At 30.9% G+C, this 24520-nt stretch overlaps 1 protein-coding gene across 2 annotated transcripts in view; it reads left to right on the plus strand.

The window, feature by feature from the left end:
- The window catches only part of LOC126740302 (cyclic nucleotide-gated cation channel alpha-3), a 438418-nt gene that overhangs the window by 64393 nt on the left and 349505 nt on the right, over positions 1-24520 (plus strand). For both annotated transcript variants that reach the window (XM_050446263.1, XM_050446264.1), the window contains exon 3: positions 3996-4179. In XM_050446263.1, coding sequence (XP_050302220.1) covers positions 4159-4179 — 21 coding nt within the window. In that variant the 5' untranslated portion in view covers positions 3996-4158. The remainder of the gene's footprint in view (positions 1-3995; positions 4180-24520) is intronic.

Genomic DNA, 24520 nt, shown 5'->3' on the forward strand with positions numbered 1-24520 from the left:
GAGTAGCCTAGAAAGCCTCAGTGACTTTATTAACATCTCTAGGTATCTCAAGATGGGAAGGGAGACAAAGAAATTGTAGATCAGTAAGTAGTTAGCTTTTCAAAAGTTAAATTTGGTAGTTGAATCAATCTTGCAGTGTCTAGGATGTTCTTTATCTTTAAGGGATATATTGCAAAACATACACCACCTTCCTGAGACTTATTTATTATTATTTTACTTCTATTCCTTCCTAAAAATAAATCTGTCCCTTACAGTCGCACTTGAAACGGGGGTATTTGCAGTTTATTTTTTTTAGCATTATTAGCTGTTTCTAATTTCTCTGCAAAAATCTTTTAGAAGTTTTATTCTATGTATTTTTTTAACCCGTAGACAAAATATTTGCTGGTATTGGTAAAATGTTAAACCTTTGGCGTACATTTGTATAATGCATAGTATGATCGACATGCCTACGCCTTTGTAAAAATATCGTTGCAAAGCTGAGATGAAAAATTCGATGGCGATCAAGGTAAACAACAAAATCGCTTTTGTTGAGAAACAGAGAAGAAATCATCATCTAGTGAGTAACATATAAGTACATAAGTAACTAGATTCAAAAAATCATAAAAGTTTACTATAACATCGAGCGTTGTGGCAAATATTTGACTGCGTTTATATTCTATATTTTTTGTATTCTTTTAGCTTCAAATATTCAATCAGAGCAGCATGAATCATCTGAAAAAATCATAGATGACAAATCAGATGAGGAAAGTAGTAGTACGGATGAAAATTATGATACTTCTATCTTTAAAATGGTTTATTAGTAGCTTTAATTGTTTTTTTTCTAGATAATACAGCTAGAAATTATCTACGGCCTAAAGCTATAATAAATCTTACATGGAAATCTAATCCTATTGCCCGATGAAGGCAAATTACTGCTAATGTTATAAAATAAGTGGCAGATCTTAAAAATGAAGTAAATCCTAAAATCCCACTCGAAGCCATTTGACTTTTTTTCGATGGCGACACTATCGAATTTATTTCACAATATACGAACCAGAAATTTGACCTTGTAATAGAAAGCACTCCATAATATTTTTTCATACAAAAATCTAGGAGCTTTAAAAGAGAAGAAACATTAGGCTACATAGGCTTCTTGATAACAGCAGGTGCTTACAAGCAAAACAAAGATCCACTTATCGACTTAGTCAATGAAGAGAACTTGCCCATTTATTACACTACGTTTTCACACTACCGTTTCCAACTACTCAAAAAATGTATAAGGTTTGATGATAAAACTACTTGAAGTGTTCCTTAAGATAACAACTTTGCTGCTGCAGCAAGAGATATATAGAAGCGTGTCACAGGCAAATTTCCAAAATTTTTGGTTCCTTCAAAGTCAGTTGTAATAGACGAGGAGCTTATAACATTCCATAGCATCTGCCATGGAATGTTGCATCTGCAAATTTCGTTTTTTTATTTCTACGTTTATATATTTCTACAAAACCTGGTAAATATGGAATTAAAGCTAATGTGCTCTGCGATCAATGATGAGTAACAGAAAAGATGTTCCACCAGAACTAAGACCACAATCGCTGAAGGATGCAACTCATGGCACTATTTGCTTTGCTTTTCGGGACTGTGAAACACTTGTTACTTATGTACCTAAAAAGAAGAAGGTCATCACAATTCCGTCAAGTGAAAGAAGTGCAAGTGAAAAATGACAAGCCAGAAATTATTCTGTACTATAACTCTACAAAAGCCGGTATCGATACGCTTGATAAATGTGTAAGAGCATATAGTTATCGGCGAGGCACAAGAAGATGGCCGATGATGTTTTTTTTAATTTGATCAATATAGTTGCTCACAACTTCTATATTCATTTAATAAAAGCTAACGAGAACTGGGCAAGAGAGAATCCGAAACAAAAATTTGAGAGAAAAGTATTTCTAAAATGCTTAGGCAAGGAGTTGTGTCAAATGAACAATACGAATCGTTCAAAGTACAACGGACTTCAAAATAAATATATAGCTGCCTTGAAGACTTTTGGTTTGGAATGTCAACAGGACCAGCACACAACAAGGGGCTTAGTTCCTCGAGAGGCAATTGGACCAGCTACTCGGTTCTCTATACAGAAGGCTCCCAAAAAAGGAAGATGTTTTATTTGTTCAAGATCGGCTGATAGAAGATACGTTTTAATTGCGAAAAGTATATTTGCCCTAGGCATGCGGCCAGCGAACAAATTCACACATTAGAAATTATATCAGCTGTAATAATATTTAGGTTTTTTGCACACTTGTTTAGATATAAATATTGTATCATTAAAGCCTGTTATAAAAATAAATTGTTTTTTTTTTATAAGATCCTTGATTTTATCACTTAAAAAAAGGACCTGTACATAAAGTCACTCACCCCCCCTGTTCTGATTTCAAGGAAACCTTGGGCTAGTTCCTAACCCCCTTCTTCCATATTTGCCGGGTACAAGTAAAACTCCGCATTACTAATAGATTCAACCACGTCTCCGATAGCGCAACTACGTCAAAGTCATTAAGCAGTCGATATTATGTAGTATGATTCAGTTAAGTATTATATAGGTTGAGCTGAATGACCATCATATCATTAAGCTTAATTTTTGACAGGTTTTTATTGTGGGGATAGTGAATAACTGAACTGATCAGTGACGATGATATAAGGTTTGATAGCCTTTGGCCTTGCGCCTTACAGCTAGTAATAATATTTATTTGGTTGGAAGAAAAATGTGAAAATTACAGACTAAATCATTAAGTTTAATATTAAAATTATAGCATCTACTTGGGCTTACGTAACATATTGATATGATTAATTAAAACTATATTAAATTTATTATATTGAAATTATATTAAATTGATAATATTAAAATTATAATATTAGTGTAGACAAGTAATTTTAATTTTTTTTAACTGAAATTTTAAAGATTTAAACATTATCATATCCGATAAAAAGAATTATAATAATCCTTGCCGAAATCCTATTTTTCAATATTCCCCCAGATATTTTCAAAAAGAGTAAAAGGTTTAATAATGCCTTCGACCACAAATGATTTGTTAAGTTGCTTTCTTAAATTAACATCCAAACCTCTACCCAACTAATCGCAGAGAAGAATTAATCATTTTTGTCCATTGGTGACTTTGAAGCTATGTGAACGTGTATTTTTGAACGTGTTCAATGTTAGTACATCGGTAAAAACAGGTCTGGGAATATTTACCTATACGATCTGACAGAGTATTTTTAAGAAACAGTTGTTTATTTAGGTTTTTAATACTTTGAATATGGTTTTCATTTTCTTCGGGTGGCTATGTTTCTGGTCATCAAGCACATTCTCGAGTGATTTTAACTTATCAACTAAAGACTCTCCGACAACTTAGTATTTTTGGTTTAAGGTTTAATAAATTCCTTTTTAATAAGCAGTTCATCCTTTAATAATTGGATATTGATGTCAAAGTTTTCGTTCGTCTCTGAAGCCGTTTGATATGATCATCTTTCATTTTATTTCTCTGTCTCATATTTGATTGTAGGTCCTTTAGGTCTGCCCCAATATTAAAAATATATTTGGTTTTTTGATCGTAACACGTATTTACAACGTTCTTTTTTATATTTTGGTTATAGGAAGTTGAAACTTCAGAACACAATGTTACATAAAAAACGGCATAAAAAACTGCACACTGTGGTATAAAAATAATATTTTTTATTTAACAAAGACCTCCGGATAATGTGAAAATTGCGACACTTGATTAATTATTTGTTTTTCACGTTTTGTCTGCTGTTCTTAACTAAAACTAAAACGTAAACATTTTAAGACACTAAATTTTAGTACTATTCTTACTGAAATATTTGATTTTTTATTTAGATTTTATACACAAGTATAAAAACGTAAATTATAGATTAAGCTAATAGTTTCCTTATAGTTTTAATCTCCTATGACCTAAAAATTGCTAAACTATGGTATTCTGTTATTAAAACTTAAATCAATTTATTTTTAGGATAGTACCCAGGGACATCTTGTAGGAGGTACGGGATATCCAGGGGCAGCCAGTGCAAGTGGCAACCACGAACTAGACGAAATCGCTGTTGTTTCTAGCAGCGCCGATCCACTTCACCTCAAATATGGTGGAGAGTTAGCTGGTTATCAGCAGGTCAATTGTAATGGACCCAGACTTGTACCAGGTTTGTGATTTACTATAAGCTGAAAATACCAATTTTTAGATTATGTGTCAAACAATACTCACGTATAGTAAAGTATTCACTTATTTATTATTAACTCGACGGTACTTTTAAATTGAAGAAACCGTACCCAGCCATCATTATTAAGTGAAATTTAATTTTATGCAATTTCTTTTTTGTTCAATTTTTTTTTAACAAAACATGGTTTTTCTTTAGAATATAGCTATTTTTGTAAAATTTAAATTTTAAAAAGTGCTATTATAATTTTTCCAAATATTTATTCTTAACTGGAAATCAGATTTAGTAAAGTTATGTACAGATTTTTGATGATACCACAAAGCAATCAATGCCTAATATTTTCGATGATTTTGGATTTTTTCGATGTTTGGTGGTGTGTTTGTGTAATTTGTGGGTGTATTTTTTTGTTTTTGAATAACTTGATTGTCTTTCTGGGTTAGTTGCTCTGCCGTCAGTTCGGTAATTGTGAAGTTTGCGGCGGGATGGAAGTCGATAAAAAAACTATTTAGAATATTGGTTGGTGGGCTAGTATGTTGTTGGTATGTTTGTTTATTGGTGGGTATATACTTTTGTTTTTGATTCAATTATAAGTTAGGTGCTTACGTGGATAGTCACTAAATGATTGGGCATTTTGTTTCAGAGAAAAATGGTCTTACAAAGAATTTGAAAATATGAGATATGAAGAGTACATGAATATATTTGGGGACATACCTTCAGGAAATGAATCGGAGGATGATCAAAATGGGTCAGATGAAGATATCATTGATGTGGATGTGCACCACGCCACTAATAAAAATGATAATGTTGGTATTGACCCTGAGAGGGCCTCTGATAGTGATAGTTCTTATAGCGACGAAGACCTCATATCCCTTTCAGATTTGCAGAAAAAACTAAGTTTAGATAAATTTGTTTGGAAAAAAGTTGCAACAAACTACGTGGCACCCCAAGAATTTACCAAGGATTCTGGACCTTGCAATATATCAGATGACATTAAGCTCCCTGTTGAGGTATTTTTGTGTCTGTTTCCAGACAGTTTGTTTGACTACATCGTCTTCCAAACTAATCTGTACGCAACACAAGCAAGCGCCCGTTCCGGCAAATTTACACCCACGAATACTATGGAAATGAAGATATTTTTAGCGATAAATATACTCATGGGACTAAAGCGTCTACCCTCTTATCGGGACTTCTGGTCGACGCAGACTGAGCTTCGGGATAACTATATTTCAAGTCTTATACCCAGAACAAGATTTGATTGGTTGTTAGGAAACGTCCATTTGAATGATAACCTAATGCAGCCCAAACGAGGAGATCCCCAATACGATAAGTTATACAAAGTCCAGCCTATTCTACAGATTCTATCAGAAAATTATTCGAAATATTATAAACCAACGAAAAACGTTTCCATCGACGAATAAATGATTAGGTTCAAAGGAAGATCATCCCTACGCTAGTATATATGTCGAATAAGCGTGGGTATAAAGTATGGGTTAGAGCAACGGAGAGTAGATATGTAGATCATTTTCAAATGTATACGGGAAAAATTGGAGAAGATGCAGAAAAACATTTGGGTGCCAGGGTGGTAACTGACCTTACAAGATCATTAGTAAATGGTTATCATTATGTCTATTTTGATAACTATTTTACCTCTTTAGTGCTTTTGTGGCAACTAAAATTAGATGAAATATATGCCTATGGAACAATTAGGCAAAATCGTGTAGGAATACCAACTGATATGAAAGAAGACAAATCATTGAAACGAGGCGAGAGTGACTTTCGAGTAACAGATGATGGGATCACATTTTGGAAATGGAAGGATAAAAGAGTAGTTGCAATGGCAAGTACTCTTTTATCCTCCGGGAATAATAGATACCGTTGAGCGAAAGAAAAAGGATGGAGAGAGAGAGAAACGATTGCATGCCCTGTCATTATAAAGGACTACAATGCAAATATGGGATATGTTGATAAAGCTGATATGCTAAAATCAACCTATGAACTGGATAAAAAAAATCGAAAATGGTAGCACAGAATTATGTGGTATTTTATTTATGTCACCATAGTCAATGCATATATTCTATACACTGAAAGATGTAAGGAAAAATCCTTAGATTTGAAAAGTTTTCGTTTGTGTGTAGCAAGTGGGTTGGTTGGTGCAGCTTCTGAAAATCCCCGAAGCGGTAGACCAAGTACTAAGATGCCCTCTAACAAATTCAAAGTAAACATTCCTCTGGAAAAGCGCACTGCTGCTCATATGCCAAAACATTCGTCTTCAAGAAGATGTGCATTTTGCAGCACAAAAGCGGAACAACACCGTACACGATGGTCGTGCAGTACTTGCAATATCGGTTTGTGTCTCACTGACAAAAAAAATTGCTTTGAAAAATATCATAGCAAATAAGTTGTATGTTTTTAGTTTAAACTCCTTTTTATAACATTATCTTAATTAAATAATGTTTCAGATATATCTGCATTGTATAATTTTAGTGCTTGGTGGTATCATGGTGATACCACCTACTAATTCCTTTTCCTCCAAATGGAAAAATGATCTGGGTTATTTTTATGTTTTTGAGGTCTTATTACTTCATTTTTTTCAGCTTTAAATGAAATAGCTTCAAAATTTGAAAATATGCCTTGAAAGGGTTAAATAAAATATATTTAAGTTTTGTTTTGCAGTGAGATGGAATTTATATTCGAGTTTTCAAGATGCTTAATTTATTAAGTAAAACAGGTCACCTGTATTTTAATTAATCTTTAACTTTATTGTAAGTTTGGAGACCGAGGCTCTGTGTTTTTTTGTTTCAAAGTATATTAGGGTCTCTTTGAAAAAAATGAATAAATTCTTTTAAATTATTTTAATAAAGCTGAGATTCTTTTTACAACTTTTTATTAAAAACAATTTTGTTCTCCTTAATTAATTATCTATAGCAGTTCCTTTATGTACAAAACCAACTAAAAATTTATTTGAAAAAATTTTGTTATGGTTAGGCTACTTTTGTAGAGATGATTGTGTTGTTTAATGCATATTTGTGCCATAAATTTAAGTTGTGCGCATCATATCTAAGTAATATTTTTTTATATGCTTTTGATTTTTTGATATATTATTTGACCCGCTAAAAATATGGCGTATGATAGAGATATTCCAGGCATATTTAAGGTCATCATAAAATATATTCCGGCAATACCTTTTTATGTTCTATAAAATATTCTTGACATACACTATGTCCTATTTTAGTTGTAATTGCGGGGTTACTCAGGGTTATTTTTAAAGGTAAAATTTTGCGAATTAAGCTAATTCGTTCTGAGATACACAGTAAAAATGAAAAACTTTACTTTTTAGGACGTTGTCATAGTACCGATAGATATTTTTACGTAGAATTCATTGATTCTGACGTCGATAAATTTGTTCTTTTAAATGATATATAAGCACTTAAATTTTTGCTAAATACTTTAAAAAGCAAAAGCTCCTCACTTAGCTCAAAATTAGTTGGCCATAAAATTTCTAAAAACAAAAAAAAAAGGTTAGAAGGAAAGTGAAGAATTTTATTAAGTTAGAAACTCGTTTTACTAATATATATTTTTTAATTAGCTAAATAAAATAACACATACGCAACGTTCTAAATACACAAAAAATGCATTTATCTGTACTAAATATAAGAAAAAAGCCAATTATCTTAAAATCTTCTAATATTGTATTTATTATTGTATTGCATTCTATATTAAAAATTCAAATTCAATTTGAAACTGCAATTTTGGCAGATTTGTATTTAAACTCCGCAGCGTTTACAAAAACCGAATGATAAATCATACACATCCAAAAAAAAATGCAAATATGCTGCACAGACGTAAATGTCATAATAAACAAAACACCCAAATTAAAAAAAACATTTAAATAAATGTCAGTATGACCCCAAGCCTCTGGAAAAGCAATTAGGTGCAGATCCCTAAAGCAAATTATTTGTAGTAAATTTAGCCACTTTAAACTCTACAACAAACAAACATTAAAAAGGATTAACAAATTTTATTATCCTTATCATTGTTTTTCATGTAAACATTTGCTATGTAGTGTAAGGAAAGGTTGTTTTTTAAAATTTTATGTATAATTTTGACTTTTGATTGTACTTTCGTAAATTTTTGTCCTACCTTCTGATTTTGATGTACCTTTAGTAATTTTAATGTATTTCTTTCAAGAAAAAATAAATTTTAGAGTCTAATGACGATGATAATGATATAATACTCTTGACTAAAAGATAGGCATTTTCATTTGTGGAAAAAAGTCTTTTCCGCCCTATAGCGGGTTGGGGCTAATTTATACTATTTTGGGCCTATTTTGGGCTTGGTTTTAGCATTCAAGTAAGTGGATTTTTTTACATTATCTTCAAATAATTTGATGTTAGACCTAAAGCGTGACCAGAAAACCAAAAAAAAATTAACTTTGTTAAAAGTAACTCATAACATATGGTGTCATAGGCTTTGCTAAAGTCCAATAATTCCAGCAGTGTATTGTGGTTTTGATCTTGGGCGGATTTTGGACTTGGACTTGCTAGTTTAATCGCTCGGCCATGAGGCAATCTGCCAGCACAGATTCGGGAAAATCTTCGGGTATGTACACTGTTTCACGGTGACCCTTCTCCCACGATGCATCCGGCATCATCCGGCCTGGCTACCGGCGTAAATAGGTTCAGCTACCACTGGAAAAGGGCAGAAAAGGGTCTAGGAAAGGGTTCCAAAGGATAGGAAAGGAAAGAACGACCACGTGTTAACTGGGTGAGGATGACACGGAAGTGGGCTTGATACTTTCACTAAATTTAATTTTTAAAGGCACGTTATATCCAACGTTAAGGGGTAGGAAAGGGTTTAGGAAAGGAATCCGAAGGATAGGAAAAGAAAAGAATGACCAAAGAAGAATGAAAGTTGACTGGGTGAAGGATAACGCGGATTTTATTTTATTATTTATATTAACTGGAGTGGTTACTGTACTTCAATGACTACGAAAACCTGACTGATAGCTAAAAATAATTCCAAGTAATTCTGTGTAGTTAGAGATTTGACAACACATGTGTTGTTCTATAATCTTAAAGAAAACTGATAAAGCACTTATATTACATTACAAAAATCTTTAATTTCTTTATAATTAGAAACCTTTGTTAAGGTTTTTGTAACACATGTTTTCTACTTATTAGAAATTAGCCTTTCAAAAGATATAAATTTATATTGTTTGTTAATTGATTTATCTAAAATAGTAAATAAAGTTTGCATCAACGGCTGATAATCCATCTTCTTCCTTAGCCTTACTTTACTTGTCTTGCAAGCTGAAAAGCAAATTCAAGGTTTATAGTATTTGTAGTTTTATTAGAGTTACAGTAATGGCCAAAAGTAGATAGACAAATGTTTTTTTAAAAAAATCAAAGGAAATAAAGATTCTATAGTAAATATATTTAAGTATATTATGGGCAACATAAACATGTATAAAAATAATAAAACATTCTTTAGAAACAATCACCTAATTTGGTAAATAATAAGAAATAACTAAATATACGCTGGACAAAAGTAGATAGACAAATTTAAAAAAATAACCAATACTCTTTTTTTTTTCGAAGTATTTTTTTTAATTATAAACTATACCATCTACAATATTAGTATTTTGTAAAATACCCATTATTGTTCATTACAGCCTGACATCTACGTGGCATTGATCCAATAAGATTGTCTATGAGTTTAAAACCAATATTTTTCCATTTCTGTTGCAAAAGTTCGAATAATTCACCTTTATTTGAATAGTTTGTATCCCTAATATCATGATCTATAATTTCTCATAAATTTTCGATGGGATTAAGATGGGGTGACTGGGATGGCCATTTTAAAACTGGTATTTTTTCTTCTTCGAAAAATTGCTTCATAATTTTGGAGGAATGCTTCAGGTCATTATCTTGCTGGAATTGGAATCTCAATGGTAAATTGTCTTCGACATAGGGCAACATAACATCTCTGAGAATATCCCTGTACATAAACCTGTCCATTATGCCCTCTATGCGATGTAACGGGCCCATTCCATAACCTGAGAAGCAACCCCAAAGCATCACTGATATACCTCCATGCTTAACAGTGGGTTATGTGTACTTAGGATTCAAACGCTGGCCAGAAGGACGTCTAACATATTGAATTCCATCGGAATTAAACAAATTAAACTTCGATTCGTCGCTCCAGCAAACACCTTTCCATTCATGCTTTGTCCATTGTATATGCTGACGGGCAAATTCCAATCGGGCTAAGCGATTCTTTTTTTAAAACAATGATTTTTTGCTGGTCTACGTGCAAATAGTTTCTCTTCTACCAACCTTCGTCTTACAGCCCTTGAGGACACATTGCAAATTCCTAGAGCCTGTAATTCTATCTGAATTTGACGAGAAGTCATGAAAGGGTTATTCTGGCTAATTTGTTTTAATTTGCGTACAGCTCTAATGTCCATTTTTTTTGGTCGACCAGATTTATTTCTTGGCTCTAATGATACTGTCCTTTCATATCTTTTAATAATTGCCCAAACAGCTTTTCTTTTAACATCAAATATACGAGCAATATCAATTTGACGATCACCCGCGCGATATGCATTAATAATGCGTTGTTTTAAATCAAGAGAGGATCTAATTCCGCGTGGCATGTTGCACCTTGAGTTAAAGAGAAGCTATACTTACATATATAATATATAACATATATATTACTATACTAATTTTATTTTATAAATATCTAGACAAAAAATAATTCCAAAATTGTTTTTGCCTATCTACTTTTGACCAGCTATATTTATATTATTGCTTTATCTGATAGCAAGCAAAATATTTAACTGAAATTTATTGGTATCTTTTTATAGACCGCCTTACAAATAACAATAATTAAACATCTAGGGCACCTGTGGGTAAATCTTTAAACAATTATATGAAAATAATACTTTGTCTATCTACTTTTGGCCACTACTGTATATATAGAGATTAATTTTTTCTTATGAGACTGTATGAGTTTTATTGCCAGATTCTTTGAAATATTAATTTAAAAGCTAAAAATTTATTATATTGCTTGGAGTTAATCTATTTTATTACCTCCTATAATGTTTGTTTTCTATGTTCCCAAAAGTCCTTTTCCTCTGTTTGGAAATTTGATTAAAATAAGCAATTTTTTTCCTTTTAATTTCATGCTTAGTGGTTGCATTTTTGAAAATGATTTACACCTTCACGTATGCGTAGGTTGCCATAGATATAAAATTCTTAAAGACTTTCCCTGTAAACTTTTCATAGCACTAATTCTGACAGTTTTAAGTTTCTTCAGATTTTTAGCAGGATTTTAATAAATTTTGGACCGTTGTAAATATGAATGATTTAGAAATGCAAATTTTTGAAGTACGTCAATGAATTCTAGACTAAAATTTAAGTTTAAACTAGCTTTCACGTTATTTATATCTTACAGCGTGCGAGCTATGGTGGCGCCCTAGAAGCGTTAAATTTTCATTTCCACCCTGTACCTCAGAGCCTAAAGCTTGCTTAAATCATTATTAGTTTGATAAAAAAAATTGGCAAAAGTTTGCAAGAACTGCATTTTAAAATAAGGTAAAAGAAATTAGGTTTTGCAAGATATGTTTATGTTACAAACAAAAAAATTACCATTTTAAATTTAAAGCAAATAAAATGCTAACGTACCTCCAATATATATTACTAGGTAAATTACCTGCTTGTAATAACTTACGTACGAGACGCAACACAATTAAAAAAATTATAATTAGTAAGTTTTTTGTAAGTAATTTTAATTTTCGTAAGTTTATATACTAATTATTTTGGATTTGTTGGAACAAAGATTTTATGTGGGACAATTATTACTAGCTTGTAAGTTTTATTAAAAAATTATTTCAATCAAACTTTTAAGCTTTAATGATTTAATATTACAATTTTTACATTTTTATTCTACAAATAAAACTACCTAAACTCTATTGAATACATCTACTTAAGCAATCCCTTTCAGCACTAGACTAGCAAATTAACTAATCATCCTCAAGTGCCTTAATGTGAATATGATGCTTTGGTATTCTGAAATTTTAACTAGAAGAGGGGTGTAGTAGGAGATATAGCAGAGAATAATCATTAATGCTAGAATATGAAATAGTTTTTGGTAGACAAGGACGTGTATGCTAAGTGCTTTATTAAATTGTAGGTGTTTAAATACATTTCTGTAAATTAAACCATTTATGTAAGGAAAAAAGCTAAAAACCTAAATATCCTAAACGTGTTTTTTTAATCTTAATTTACATACGTATTTTTCAAACGCTCGTCCCAAAAAAAAACAATCTAACTTTCCAATTTATTCGCGCTTTTTTGTTCCAGCGAGTGATATTCATTTTATGTTATGAATTTTTAATCCCCCTGCTTTGTATTTATGGAAAATCATAAGTTTTTTAATAAAAAAAAGTTCGTTGTTGATGAAATTTATCATGTGCTAATTAATTATGCAAAAATAAGAAAACGTGACTTAGTATAAATTATTAATTTTGTTTAATAGCATTACCGATATCACTAATTGGAAACACATAAATATTTGGTTAAAATTTTATGGATTTTAATTATAATAATATTTCACTTTAAATTTTAACAGTAATGACAAGATAAATATAGGAAAATTGTATTTTATGGCTCTAATTCATAATATTTTCAGTAATTTTATATGTCGCCACATAGGAACAATAACAATAAAATATCCATTATAACTGTCAATTAGTTTAAAAAGGATTTAATTTATTTTGGCACAACCAACTCGTATTGTGGGTGAGATTTTATTCCAGTTTTTACTTCTCATAATAGTCATTTGCATGTTTGTTAAAGTATTTGCGTTATCGAATTTAAAACCATTGCATGATATAAATTATTAATTATAATTATTAAATATGGATTTGTTAGTTTATTAAAAACGAAAGCAGGAATAAAAAAAAACTTAAATAAATCCAGTGCTCTATAGAGCTGTAAGTTATGTAGCAAATATAGGTAAAATAATATATGTGAAATATATGTTCCGTATGTTAAAAGAGGTTTAACAATAGATATTATGAATGCTGCAAAATCCCTAATTTTAACTTTGGCAGGCAACGACATCTTAATGAAGAATGTTACTCGCATTAGAAAGAAGCATAAAACTTTTTAAAGATCAATTAAGATGACATTACATTTCGCAGAAGATTCATAGGGTAATAAAAATTAAGAATTAAACAAGACGGCAGCACCAATAACTTCATAATTTAAAAAATGATTTCTAGTCCCAATCCAGTATTATTGTGTTAAATAAGACCTGGTTAATACGATTACTGACTTAAACAAAAAGCTTTTTTTGTTTAAGTCGGATCAGGCAATCCGCGCCGTAACTTGTGTATGACTATACATGGACTGATACTTGGTGACTTTAACTTGGCCTATTATTTCTAGTCGGATGAAAAATACAGTTCTGTCGCTATAGCTCAACACTTGAGAACATTCAATGAAGTGATGAGATGCATTGGAAGTGTGTTAATTTTATGGTCTATAAAAGGTAAACAAAGTTCCAAATGAAGCCAATTGAATCTAATATTTGATCTTTTTAGATGATCAAAATCTCGAAATCTTTATGAAAAGAGTACGTAGACAGTTCATCAACACCAAATTGTCTTGTGATTATAGAAATGTCTGTAATGTTAAAGCGCAATATAAATCATTGAAAGAGATTCACTATTATTGATAGTCTTCCGATCAATATATTTATACAATAGAATTTTCTTTAGGTATTGATTTAAAGAACTTCTGGACGTTTATTTGCTGTGAAAAAGCCAATTCGCGCAAATACCCCATATGCTCTCCTACAAGGCCACAACAGATTCTACAAGTGAAATTCAAAGAATTCGGCCATTTCGCTCAAAGAGACCCCAATATGATTTTAAACAAGGCAAAACAAAAAAAAATATAAGACGTTAGTGAAAATTTAGATAAGCTAGACCCTCTTTCTAAATGTGGTATGTATTGTCTACAGTGCGTAGATTGTTCTGCTGTTTATGTATGACAGTTAGGAAGAAAAGTGTGAACGAGAACACCTCAGTCTTATAAATAAATTTAGAAATACAAGCCCCATTCAAACATGCATAAATAATGGTTTCACCTTCGAGCATAATAGGCCATAGGCCTCATCTTTAATAATCTTAACAATCTTACTTAGTCTCATGCTTACTTTATTTTATTCCTAAATAAAATTTCAGTTCTCGATGGCGCAACGGTATAATGCTCTTGCTTTATTTTTTTTCCTAAAAGATATATTATCATATAGTTCTTTGGTAGCGTGTGTGTGTATTATTGGTCTTCCACCGTTCGGGTAAACAAAATCTTGTTTCAAAATTCTACAGATGAAGCCATTGTTAAATTGTTTGCGGATTAATTTATTCGAAATATAGCCAAAAAGCAAGTATTATCCCTTATATTTTGTTTTTTAATAATATTCATATATCCAATATAAAATTATTAACATATATGTTTAGGATAAACTAGTTTTTCCTAGGCCGAATCAGTGTATCCGAAGAGCGATAGGATGAACTAGTTTATTCTAGTCCAAACTGATTTATCCTAGTCTACATATAGTCTCTTCACAAAAGTAACGTTTTTACTACTAATTAAAGAAAATACTATTACTACTAACATGTTTACTAATGTTTATTATTACTTGTTATTACATGTCAAACTATTATGGCATTTTGAGTTGCAGAGAACGTTATTTTTCTTGCAAATGCATCGATTCGACGTACACTTCTTGGTGCAACTACACTTAAAGAAACTTTGGCCTGTTCCAACTGAATTTTTGATCGCTGCGGTTCTCAAACAAAGTTCGATGTTTTTGATTACTTCTTCTTCCAATAAAAACTTTTGAGCGCAGATATCAAATTCATTTCTGAAAAGAAAATATTTAATTTAAATAAAATAAAAACTGCAAGAAAATAATTACCTGCAATATAATTTTTGTAAAATACCATGCTTAGTCCCGATCTTATAAAATCCATCATCAGATGCTTCAAGCACAACTCCAATAACGTTCCGAAGATCTCCTTTAGCCCTGTCTAGGGGTGTTATACTGGTACCCTGATTAGGTATGATGATGTTATCTCCAACTTTTGCTGGTGGGTGCGAGTTCTGAGAGGTTGCTTTCATCTTTTTCGCTTGTTTTTCAAGGCTTTGCGCAGCCTTTGAACGTGCTTCTAACATTTTTTGTGAGGTTCCATACATATCACCATCATCTCCACTCTCTCCATCCTTATCTTCGTACCCATCACTACCTTCATTTTTATGTCCATCAAACAGTTTTTGAAGATCGTCCTCGTCTGCAATGTCCTTTAGCAGTTTCGAAGGCAATGCAGTAGTAGAGAGGCCAACCTTGGGTTCTGCACCAAACATTGCCTTATAATGCGATTGCTTAATTCCAGAATGAAATGCCCGATTTTTCATAAACTGTATGTACCTTAGTTCTGCTGACCATTTAGTTGTCTGACTATCATTCATCCAAGCACTTAACATGTTTTCAATATCTTGGTTTGCTCTTTCGACTGATCCCTGACTTTGACATTTTTTTTCTGACTTTCATCACTTTTTTTAGCAGCTCGTTAGAAATGATCAAACTATAAGTTTAGGTATAAAAACATATTGTGATCATAATTAAAATATATCATCATTTTAATATAATGAAATAAATGAAACTAAAGTCAAATATTACAAAACGGTAGATTTTAAGTATTTTTTTCCCTTATATCCAACGAAATAGTAAAGGAACATTCAAAGTACATTTTCTACCGTTGTCTTGCGAATCTATTCTTTATTTATTATTTTATTATTGGAATTATTTATGAAAAACGTCGAAGATGCTCAAGAAGAACGACAACAATGTTTAATGAAAGATATGTATATAGTAATGACAAATATATCTTTCAAATATTTGCTAAGCTTAATGAATCTGGTTCTATTGCTAAGAAACATGCCGTATTATAAATAAAGCTTAATAAAAATAAAAGTTTTAGGCACATACAGAATCTTTCACATCCCTTCGCTTTATGGCACACCAAACATTAAGGAAAGCACTAAAGTTACATAAATTCCGTGTAAAATTCAAATGTCTCTACAGATTTTTGACTATGATTTCTGCGAAAGGATTGCATTTTGCAAAATAATGATGGATTTTATAAATAAGACTAACCTGTTTTACAAAATATTTGCTATACTGATATGGTAGGGAGATGTTTGCTTAAAAGGGGTAATGACAATCAAAATTGTTGATACTGAAGCGCTGAGCCTACACAGTATCCAGAGAAAGTAGACGTTTCTTGCTAGTGGTGAGCTCGACCTAATTTTGCTAGAGGAAAAATAGAGCTCTTAGTAACAACTAGTTGATAAATCAAATTGATGCTGCTGGTAACGTGATTTTGCAAGATCATATCTCCTTCTAAGAAGATGTAGCTCCACCACACGCCTTTCTTCCATTTGTTGTAGTTTTATTGATAGATGGGTTGGTCGGTGAGGAACAGTAGAATAGCCACTACTATCATCCGACTTATGGCCCGTAGATTTTTGCCTATGGAGGCCTGTAAAAATGATTATTTATAAAACACGGCTTGGAGATTTGAAAGAATAACAGCTGCTGTAGAGAACTTCAGGATAGCTTTTCGAAGACGAGTTTCAGAGTATACTTTAATAATATTTTATTAAATTTATTTTATTATTATTTTTTATTTAGAAAATAAAGAGCCAGGATTTAAAAAAATTATAAAAATATGTAACTTCTTATAATTTTTTTGTTAAATTACATTTGATATTTGATACATAATTATTTTCACGGTTTTATTTATTTTTAAAAAAAGGACTTAACAAAAATATTTTTTTTAGAAAGGTATCTGATATTTAAAAAAAAATAGTTAAACTTCCTTTGGAATGAGGTATCAATCTGTTTAAGATTTTAGGGATTGTTGCTATATCCCTTATTATGAATTCCTCCACTAAACTAGTGCAAAGTTTTGTAATTTGATTCCCTAAATGAGACAACCAGGATTACATAACTTTTGCGATAGAAAGTTTTGGAAAAGTGAAACTAAAAAAAATTATTAAGTAACTCTAGTAGCACTAACTGTTGCTATATTTTGGATTTTTTTAAATTTTAACATGTAATTGGTAGCTACTTGTTTGATACAGTTAGATTTGTCATATTTTTTATTAGATACAAATGAAACGCTATTATAAAACAAAAGTTCTAATTGAAATCACGACCAGGTAAACCTAAAGTTTGCTTTTTAAAAAGATGTTATATGAGAAGATTAATAGGCTTCCTATTAATATTGAAAAGTGTAAAAAGATGTCTATTCCTTTTCTAAAAAATAAAATTAGCTTCTTCTATACATTAAATGGCGAAAATGCAATTCTTTCTAACTGTGATTCTGATCGTGATTTGGGTATCACTAATGACAAGAGGCTTCATTTTTGTAATCATATACATAACATTATAAAATCATCTTTAAAATCTTTTAGTTTTATCATAAGAGCTACATCGGACTTCACTAATATATCAAGTAGAATCATCTTGTTTAGCTCTCTAATAAAATCGCGATTACTTTATGCGGCTCCACTCTGATATCCAAACTATATTGTTTACATTCTTAGACTTGAATCTGTTCAACGTAAATTTCTAAAATATATCGCTTTTAGAACTAACGGAAATTACCCCGAACAAGGATACGATCAGTACTTGTTACTCAGCAGATTCAATATCCTTTCCATCCTTCAGGAAACCATTTGTGCTGGTTTGCTTTTTCTTTCCAGATTATCTAACGGTCATACTAACTGCCCGGTACTGCTAATAGCTCTACACTTTGTTGTACGTTACATTTATACTAGAAGACAAAACATTTTTTATTTACGAACATATATCACACATTTAGCAAAGAAAAAGCCTTTATGTGAACCATGCTCTTGGTTTAACTTTATCCATTTGAATCTGGATGTTGATCTTTTTAATTTAGTTAATGTACCTCTTGTACTGTTTTTGTATATATTTTATGATGATATTATTTTTCATTAAACTTGCATAGTTATTACTTATATTTTCATATAATACCTTAGCTTAGTGATTAGGATTACATTCCTATTAGACAATAAATATATTTGGTTTTAAATCTGAATGATTATGCAGCAAAATATCATGGATTCTGCCTTGGTATGATTTTTAGCAATTGTGAATTTAAATAATTAGACTTAAAAACTTTTTTTTTTGACCCTTTAACACCACTTAACCATCCCTACTTACATTATAATTAAAAAAAAAGCTGCTATATTAAGATTCTTAAGTTGAGGTGCCGAATTATAGCACCATTCTCTTCTACTTTATCAGAAATTACCTTGGGTACCTTAAACAGGTTTTTGGCTTCAATGGTTTGAACATTAATCACTTACAAGGTCAGTTCAGCATCATTAAGTCACTTTTTTACCCTTGGTTTAAAAGGAAATGCTATTATTAAAAAGTGATGACAGCTTTTTACCTGGCGAGTTCTAGAACTTATAGTAGCTTCAGTAGATGGGGTCTTTTTTACTACTCTTCTCTCGTCTCTTTTACGTGCTTCTTTATTCATCAACTATTCGTTTCAAAAAGCTTATTGGGCCCATGATGAATCTTGTCAACTATATAACTTCCTTATGTAAATATGCCTCTAGATCAGTACTTACTACTACAACCTCAAAAAGCGCACATTTGCAATTCCAGAAGATAAGATTTTTTATTTTGTATTACAAATTTGATAGTTTTTACAAAGTTTTTTATTTAACATTAGTAGCGAAATTTATTGAAAACATTAATACCTTATTAAAGTAAACTTTGCAAAATTTATCATATCGTACTGACAGTACTTATTGTAAAAATAGTTTGACCTTAAATTGTGTGTATACTGACTAATTAAATAAACGATAGATCATGTTATCTACTCAACATATTTAAGACATGAACTATTAAAAAGGATCGTGTTGAACGGTCCTGATCTCTTTTCCATACATCAAGCCTTATTGACAGTCCATCATTCTTCCTTTTTTACAGTTACAGGAAAAACTCTCCCCGCTTTTAGGCTAAGTTCTTATCGCATCCGAGGTATTACAGATCATATCCATCATCTGTTGCTTTTTGTTAAGGGTCTTGCGTGAAGGTAGAAAAAACTTGATTTATTTGTTAAAAAAAAAAACGAAAAAAATTTTCATTACAATACATACAATTTTAATCGAGGGAATTTTAATGTAACGTCATATTTAATTATGATTAAAATCATTTTTTTAAACTATAGTAAGGCATTTAAAATTAAAATAATAATGTGTGTGCAGATAATAACATAGTCTTTAACTTTAGTTATGGATGATAGTTTAGGATGATTAAGACAATTCAAGAGTATAAATTAAGGAGTCTTATGTTGCAGTTTCAATAGTTTCTAGTACTTGTTGCTAATTACATACATTTTGGTGTCATTAGCAAAAAATGTGCAGATGTTTCGCCTACTAAAATACTAAAATAACTTCAGATGTCTAAAAATTAAAAAAAAAACTCAAAGTCACCAATCAAAAGAAATCATAATCAAAAAGTGTTAAATGACTGAAATACCTGGAATTAAAACGGAAACTTTCTTTAAATTCGTCAAATATACTTAACGAATACTTCCAATTCCTGGAAGATATAAAAATAACGTTAAATGTCTCAAGCATGTGAACAATTATCTTCAGTTCATGGCAAATAATGCAAAAAATGCCTGGAGAAAAATTTAAAAAAATATCTTCAAAAACCCGAAACAAAATTCAAAATTGATTTAAAAGTTTGATATACGACATTAACTTAAAACGAAAGAAATATTTTAAGATGCCTTGGAGACATATGAATTTTTGAATCATGGAAAATAATAGAGATTTAAAGATTTAAAAATTTCAATAAAAACAGCAGGTGTACATTTAATTATTAAGTTGCTTCTAACTGATGGTATGATTTAAAGTATAGAAAATGCCTAAAATATAAAAACCCATAAAAACTGTTGCTAAAAGCATAAAAAGGGTAACAAAAGATTTTTTTTTGACTTTTTTTTTGTAATAAAAAGTTATATTTGTTTTGAGATTTAAATGCCTGAAGTAAAATAAAAAATTTCTTTAAGTGCTTAAAATGTAAAAAAAACTGGAACAGACATAAATTACATCAAGTACCTGGAAAATATAAAAAAACTACCCCAAAACCCTAATTAAATGCCACCAACAAAAATTTTTTTAAAAGCCTGGGTTCGAATTTACAAATTATTTTCAGCAATTTAGCAAATATTAAAACTTTCAAATGGTTAATTAAGCGATATTCTATATTATATTTAGTACTTGATATATTATTAGATATAACAATAATTCTGCATAATTTTCCGTCCAATATTGAGCCCTTCTCGTCCCTCTCTCAGACCCAAATCGATACCCGAAACCGAATTAACCAACAAACGAAAACGATGAGAGATATAACCAAATTTTAATATCCTAGTGTCGACAAAATGGCGCTTGGCCAGCGTAAATTTAATTTACTGCCAGGTAATTATTGCGACGTACTTTCCGAGAGGGGATGTATGTTATGCGACGGGGGAAATTAGATCCAACTGTCCCTTTTTCGAACACTTGTTTAGTTCAGTTACGGCCATTTCGATTCAATATTTCGACTATCTCGGGAAAATATGGAATGGTTTGAGATTAGTTAACATGTATATTTATATTGTCGTCGGGTATTTAAATTAAAGGCTTTAAAGTTTCCTTTTCTTCAACCATGATAGATCCTTCCTTACCTAGCAACTTTCACCATTCGCCCCTCGCTCGTCATCGTAACATAAATGATATGGTAATTAACCCTTTAAGAGCTTCGAGAGTGAATGTTACCATTCCAAAAATAGTCCTTCTTTTACTAGATCTTTATAAACATGAAGTTACATTACGCTTCCTCAGACGTCTCTATACTTAATTACCCAAGGACCTCTTTATTTCTTTATTAATTTAGGTATCTTCTTTCTATCGAATGATCTAATTACTGAGACACCTGTCAAATTTCGGAAAACGAGGAAAAAATTTAATTATCGGTAAGATAGTAGGAACTGACTATATACATTTTCTATCCATTAGTGTGCTATCAACTATATTCAAAATATTAGAACGCGTATTGGATGTACAAATAAGGGACCATATTAATAGATTCTTAATATTAAGCAATCTGGATTTCGAAGTGGATACAGTTGCGCAACAGCAATGGTAGATATTCTTGATGACCTTTTTCACGCCCGACACAATAATAAAATAACTGCTCTGGTATTACTAGCTTTTGCTAAAGCTTTCGATTTTTTAAATACTCCTGGTAGCCTTACTGCACTACACATGATTCTCAAATCATACCATTGCTTTAATAAAGTAATTTCTAAGTAATAGGTCTCAAATGGGAAGAAATTGATGAAAAAGTTGTGTTTTAGTTCTTAATGGGTTGTCCCAAGGTAGTATATTCGGGCCACTACTATTTAGTATTTATACAACATGCTCTCCTCAATATTTTGAACACTGTTAGTTTTACCTCTATGTAGTTATATCACTCCTTTTTACCTTCTGATTATTTAATTGGCTTAAATCATATAAAATCTGATCTTGATGCACTTGTTAAAGTGATTAGTTAAAATTAAACCCTAAAAATTGTGTAGTTATTCTCTTTGGAAGTAGAGTTCAAATAAAGACTGTTTATGATGATTTTTTTTATTTGTTGGCAATCAAAAACTTTAAGTAGTTGAAAACAGCAAGAGTTTAGGCCTAACACTTGATTCACAACTAAAGTTTAGTGGTCACATAACAAATAATCTTAAAAAGTCGTATTGTGCAAAAACCATGTACCCTCATAGACATTACTTAGATCTAAATATTAAACGTGAGCTATGCGACTCTCTTATGTTGTCAAATTTTAATCATTGTGATGTGGTTTATGAACCTTGTCTAGATGGTCAAGATTCCTATAGAGTTCAAAAAATGCAAAACTCTTCTATTCGTTGTATTTATGGTATTAATAGGCGAGGCCATGTATCACATAAGCTTAATGATCTTATCTAATATGTTTAATAGACATAAGCTACATTCCAGTGGCTATTTTATAAAATTATTAAATACCGCAGTCGTCCCTACCTATACATCAAAATTACATTGTAGACAGACAATCACCATTTAAATTTTAGAAATAAATCTTTACCTATTCCCAAACACAAAAATCTATTTTTTTTTAATTATTGTCTTATAATATTTGTTATAATATTAATGCACACTATCATCTAATACAACTGATATTTTGAATTCCATTTATAGATTTGAAACAAAAGTAAAGCAACTTTTATTAGATTATCAGTAGCGTAGATGAAGTTTGCAGGTTTAGGACCAAGAAATCAAAAACTTCCTTTTTTTGGAAAGGTACCGACGCGACGTTTCGACGTTTATTTACGTCTTTTTGAAGTATATATGCGATCGACAAAAAAGCTTCTTCACAGTAAACTGGTAATTTTTATAAAATCTTTAGTTTGTCAGTTTTATAGATATTGTGATTTTAATACTGTATTCTATTTTATTTATTTATTATTTTTGTCCATTTTTATTACCTATAAATTAACTAAAAAATTAATTTAAATTTTTTATAATATTGAAAAAAGCCAATTTATGTCTATAATTTTCACGTTTTAAAATTAATATTCAGTTACGTGCGACCGCCTAAAGTTCCGCATAAATTCGATAAAAATTTGAGACATATTTTAAGAAAACGCTCGGACCCGTTGATTTTTATTTTAAGTTGCGCATTATTTTACGTAAATTTTTGTATACGGGGTGGAACAAAAAAAAAGATATGACATCATCGGTAATTTTTTTAAATGAAATGCCATATTTTTTATTGCATTTATGAAATATAGGCGAAATTCCAGCAAAGTTTTGTATAACACACCTTATTTAAAAATTTAACTGTTTCGGAAATATTTACATTTAAATAACAAGAAAACAAATAAGTACGTCTATTTACAAATTAAGGTAAGATCGAGGATAAAAATAATGTTATAAACACTGCCAATTGTTTCTATTTCCATGGTTGCACTTGTAAAAAATCTCCATTTTCGAATGTTACTGTCAGTTCGGAAATTAATAGTTTTTATCAGAATAAATTATGGCTAATTTAACGGAAAACCAACGAACTGAAATTTTGATGATGCTAGGGTACGGGGATCGAGTGCGCACGCAAAAAGAAGTAAGTGAGCTGTTTAATGCCAAATACCCAAACCATCCTATTTCTCAGTCAACATTTAGTAGTATAGAGCACAAGTTCATAACTTTAGGACATGTTAGGGATTTGCCAAGATCAGGTCGTCCAAAAATTTCTGAAGAAATAAAATTAACTGTTCTGCTCTCCGTCGAAGAAAAGCCAAACAATGCAACTTCACAAATTTCAGTTGATAATAATATACCCGGAACGTCAGTAAGACGCATCTTAAAAGCAAATAAATACCACCCTTGTAAGATTAGACTAATACACGAATTAAGTGAGGACGATCCTGATCGAAGAAACCAATTTTGTGAGCAAATGATGAACATATGCTCACAAAATTGGTTTCTTCGATCAGGATCGTCCTCACTTAATTCGTGTATTAGTCTAATCTTACAAGGGTGGTATTTATTTGCTTTTAAGATGCGTCTTACTGACGTTCCGGGTATATTATTATCAACTGAAATTTGTGAAGTTGCATTGTTTGGCTTTTCTTCGACGGAGAGCAGAACAGTTAATTTTATTTCTTCAGAAATTTTTGGACGACCTGATCTTGGCAAATCCCTAACATGTCCTAAAGTTATGAACTTGTGCTCTATACTACTAAATGTTGACTGAGAAATAGGATGGTTTGGGTATTTGGCATTAAACAGCTCACTTACTTCTTTTTGCGTGCGCATTCGATCCCCGTACCCTAGCATCATCAAAATTTCAATTCGTTGGTTTTCCGTTAAATTAGCCATAATTTATTCTGATAAAAACTATTAATTTCCGAACTGACAGTAACATTCGAAAATGGAGATTTTTTACAAGTGCAACCATGGAAATAGAAACAATTGGCAGTGTTTATAACATTATTTTTATCCTCGATCTTACCTTAATTTGTAAATAGACGTACTTATTTGTTTTCTTGTTATTTAAATGTAAATATTTCCGAAACAGTTAAATTTTTAAATAAGGTGTGTTATACAAAACTTTGCTGGAATTTCGC

The sequence above is a fragment of the Anthonomus grandis genome, chromosome 9 (assembly GCF_022605725.1).
Source record: "Anthonomus grandis grandis chromosome 9, icAntGran1.3, whole genome shotgun sequence".
Taxonomy (NCBI): domain Eukaryota; kingdom Metazoa; phylum Arthropoda; class Insecta; order Coleoptera; family Curculionidae; genus Anthonomus; species Anthonomus grandis.